Raw genomic sequence first — 4,094 nt, forward strand, 5'->3', positions numbered from 1 at the left:
CTAAACAAATTGATCTCGAGTATGCTAGTTGGTTGGGCCAGAATCAGGTAATGCATTGAATAAATGAAGTCCGACATTTTTTTACGTTCCCTATATTTCCTGCATATCCTATACGATGGACATCACCTTGAATGTATGAAGTTGTCAGGGTTGTCCTTGTCTAGGTGCTGCCACAAACTCTATATTTCTAAATAGTATTTTGTATGCATATGATTATAGTTGACAGGCACGAGTTACAAAATGAGTAGTCAATAAAATGCTTATGTTGTGTTCCTGTCTAAAAGGTTAACAAAGCAGATTGGATAGGTTCCCAGTTAATATAGTTCTCCTTTCAGATCCCAATGACCATAATCTTCACCAAATGTGACAAGCGGAAGAAGAAAAAGAACGGAGGCAAAAGACCAGAAGAAAATGTTAATGACTTTCAGGAATTGATACACGGCTTCTTCGAGACAGCACCTCCGTGGATCATGACCAGTAGTGTTACTAATCAGGGTCGTGATGAGATTCTTCTCCATATGGCCCAGCTAAGAAACTATTGGCTCAAGCATTAGAACTGGTAGGTCATTCTTGAACAAGTTGATTTTGAGTTGATATTGTCTTTTGTTCTTGGTGGCAACTAATAGTAGACTCTATATTTCTCCTGCTGATGATTCATGCTCTAAATTCATATAATTTCTCATGTTTATAGCAATCCTGAATTGGTTTTAAATTGATCAATGCATTGCGTATTCGTTCTTACAGATAAACATGTAGGTACCAGATAATATAGTTATCATAGCAGTGTATTCTATGATGAGCATTTCTATATTGCTCAAAGTACATACCGGCCTAAAGCAGGATAAAGAACATTATTTGGAACAAAACTTCATCCGGCGTCCCGCTCTGGTCGAATGCGAGGTTTCACTTTGAGTCATCTTGTTTATCCTTATCTCACATTCATTAAATTTGAGCCGTTCTTCAGTTGAGGGTTAGTGGGTGACAACGCTGTATTCTACTGTCTCAAAAGTAGATATGATCTTTACCTTTTAGTACCCCCATTTTTATTACTTCTTTTCAAACTATGTATATTCTCATTTTCAGCTCAAGCATCTATCTTAGTTTAGTTCTATGCTTTCCTATATATCTACAAGCTATGTCATGCACTCATGGTTTTTTTTTTTTTTTAAATAATTTTCGGGTCATCTGCAGTTATGCTAGTTTAAGGATTAAGGTCAGTTTTGATTCCGATTGGATTTGGTTTTGCTAACACGTGATTTTTGGGTCATGATGGAAAACTAGGTTGACCCTTTTTTTCTGGACATTGGTTGACCCTTGATTTTGTGTATGGATTTTGTTTTTGCTATTTTGGGCTTTAAGTAGGAAAATGCATTGCTGGTGTCCAACTTCATCGAAAAAGAAGTATGAGCTATTCTCCAAAAAGAGAAGTTGCTGTCCAAACTTACTCACACGCAAAACAAAACAAAACAAACAAAAGAAAGGTAATTATTGTCCTTGTGTTATTGAATATTAGAAAAAGAAAGTATAAAATGAGCTATTGCCCAAGATTACATATACACAAAAAAAAAAAAAAGTTAAAGGAACTATTGTCCTTGTGTTTTGAATGTTAAAAAAGAAAATGTCTCAATAAAAATATAAAATAAAAGATTAGCCAAAAAGATGTTTCATTATTCCAAAATTCTACTCCCTTCAACCGTCAATATATTTTCTTTCACAATTATAATTTCAACAAGTATCTACACTTGAAATATTGAAATTTTTTATAACAATGATAGGTGTAATGATATTAAGTATATACAAAAATCAGTCAAAAGTCACTTAATCAGTCATTTGTAAAAAATAAATATTGAAATACAAAGGATAAAATATTGTTTTAGTTCCAAATATTTGAGCTAAGTCCTAATTTTGTCCTAGAGTTTGAACTTTGAAGCGTTTAATTTTTATCCCAAACATTTTATTTCATCATATTTTAGTCATTTAGTTAAAATTAAAAATTTTTCTTTAAAAAATACCTTTTTCTCCATTATGATTTTTTTTCCTAGTTAGCAACATACATCGCAATTATAGTGATTATAGTTGTTGTTGTAGTGATTTAACAAGGAAAGTGATAATAATGTAGGAGAAAATGATATTTTTGAAAAAAAATTTGCAATTGTAGTGATTATAGTTGTTGTTGTAGTGATTTAACAAGGAAAGTGATAATAATGTAGGAGAAAATGATATTTTTGAAAAAAAAAATTTAATATCAACTAGAGGGATAAAATAGGATAAAATAAAATGTTTTGATTAAAAATAGTATGTTTCGAATGTTAGAGACGAAATCAGAATTTTTAATCTAAATGTTAAAGATTAAAGCAATATTTTACTCAAATACAAAATACAAATTGAAAATGAATTAATTAAAAGACAACGAGCAACACTACAATTTGCTAGTAAAATAATAATGTAACGCTTAATTTCGTTAACTCAATGAATTTGTTGGTATAGAAAAATAATAGTTTTTTAATAAGAAGAGACACACGTTAAGTTGTTTTTATGTAAAGTCGATAGTCGAAAATCGTTAAATAATTTGATAGAGTTAACTAAATTATCATCTAACGATTTTTTACTATTAACTTTAGATAAAAACATTTGTACGTGAGTTTTTCATTTTTTTAATATAGTGAAAACTCACATGTAATTATGTTCACGTGAAACTGTTAGTTAAAAATTATTAAATAATTTGATATATTTTATTTATTGACTCAACTATTAGTATTATACAAAGATAATTGTACGTAAATATTCACCTTTTAATAATGTTGAATAAAAAAAATCAACACGACAGAGTATGGGACTATAAGTAAAATTACTTTTTTTCCCAAAATATAATTACTAATTGCGGGGATAGCTCAGTTGGGAGAGCGTCAGACTGAAGATCTGAAGGTCGCGTGTTCGATCCACGCTCACCGCATTTCATTTTTTTTTCTTTTTTCTTTTTCTCACTTTCTTACTACCTGCATGCATATGCCATAAGGGACGGTACAAGTACAACAAACAAATAAGAAAAAGAAAGATAAGTTGTACATAGAATGATAGATACAATTTGCAAACTGTTGCAGATTGAAGGAATAACTGCTTTTTAATGTCCTCTTGAGACCCTTTCTTAGATTTGTATAACAACACAGTCAGAGATTAGTACTACAAAGTAAAATGACTCATCTATCTTTATTTGCAAATATTTATTGTCGGGAAGTACATTATATGGGTCACGTTTGTGGAGTGATGCGCCTGACGTGCACCCTTCTCTTCTTAACCATAGGATTAACTTAACTCGAGATATGTGCCTGTACCAGGTTTTCCAGTGTAGGGTCTATTGCCATTTATTTCTATTCTGTCTAAAAAATAGTTATTATATTATTAAAAAAATAAAAAATAATATTTAAATTAAAAAATATAAAATAAATAATTTTTAAAAATTTAAAATTTATTATAAAAAATATGTTAGAATAAAAATTAGACACTAATTTATAAACATCGTATAATTCACCTTATCTAAAGTCTAAAAATATGATTATTAAGAATATTTAAAATCTTAATTTATCCTGCTAATTGACTTCTTAAATTTTAAATAAAGAAAATTTTGATTTTTTTTCATTTTTTAAAACTAACATCTATATTAAAAAATTTTACTCTTTAAGTATTAAGAAGTTAATTAGGAGAATAAATTAAAATTTTTAATTATTACTCGTATAGTGAATTTAGAGAATATATTTTTAAGAGTTAAATTTTGATGTAGATTATTTAATTAGATTTATGTATTTAGATGATTTTTGTATTAATGAATTTAAAAATTAATTATTTTTGTTGATATGAAAGTATATAACTAATTAATTAATTATCTGTATAAAATTTTTATTTTGATAGTATATAAAAATTAAATTTATATTTTAATTACACTCCTCAGTTACAAGTTTCATAAAAAAAATTAGTTCATTACTACTTCAATTCATATTATTAGGTTTAAATATTTTTTTTATTCTTAATATTTTGGATCAAAATAAAAATGGTTTCTAACTTTTTTTTAATTAATTTTATCCTCAACGTTGGAAATG

The 4,094-nt window shown here is 28.0% G+C and overlaps 1 protein-coding gene and 1 non-coding gene across 2 annotated transcripts in view; both read left to right on the forward strand.

The window, feature by feature from the left end:
- Positions 1-1,123, forward strand: part of LOC107470978 (GTP-binding protein At2g22870) — a gene marked incomplete in the record, with an annotated part of 3,238 nt that extends 2,115 nt beyond the window's left edge. The window contains 2 exon segments of the mRNA XM_016090410.3: positions 336-559; positions 745-1,123. Coding sequence (XP_015945896.1) covers positions 336-554 — 219 coding nt within the window.
- Positions 1,124-2,880: 1,757 nt separating this feature from the next.
- Positions 2,881-2,953, forward strand: TRNAF-GAA (transfer RNA phenylalanine (anticodon GAA)). The gene has a single exon. It is a non-coding gene; the product is annotated as a tRNA-Phe (tRNA).
- The last annotated feature ends 1,141 nt before the right edge of the window (positions 2,954-4,094 follow it).

The sequence above is a fragment of the Arachis duranensis genome, chromosome 10 (genome assembly GCF_000817695.3).
Source record: "Arachis duranensis cultivar V14167 chromosome 10, aradu.V14167.gnm2.J7QH, whole genome shotgun sequence".
Lineage (NCBI taxonomy): Eukaryota > Viridiplantae > Streptophyta > Magnoliopsida > Fabales > Fabaceae > Arachis > Arachis duranensis.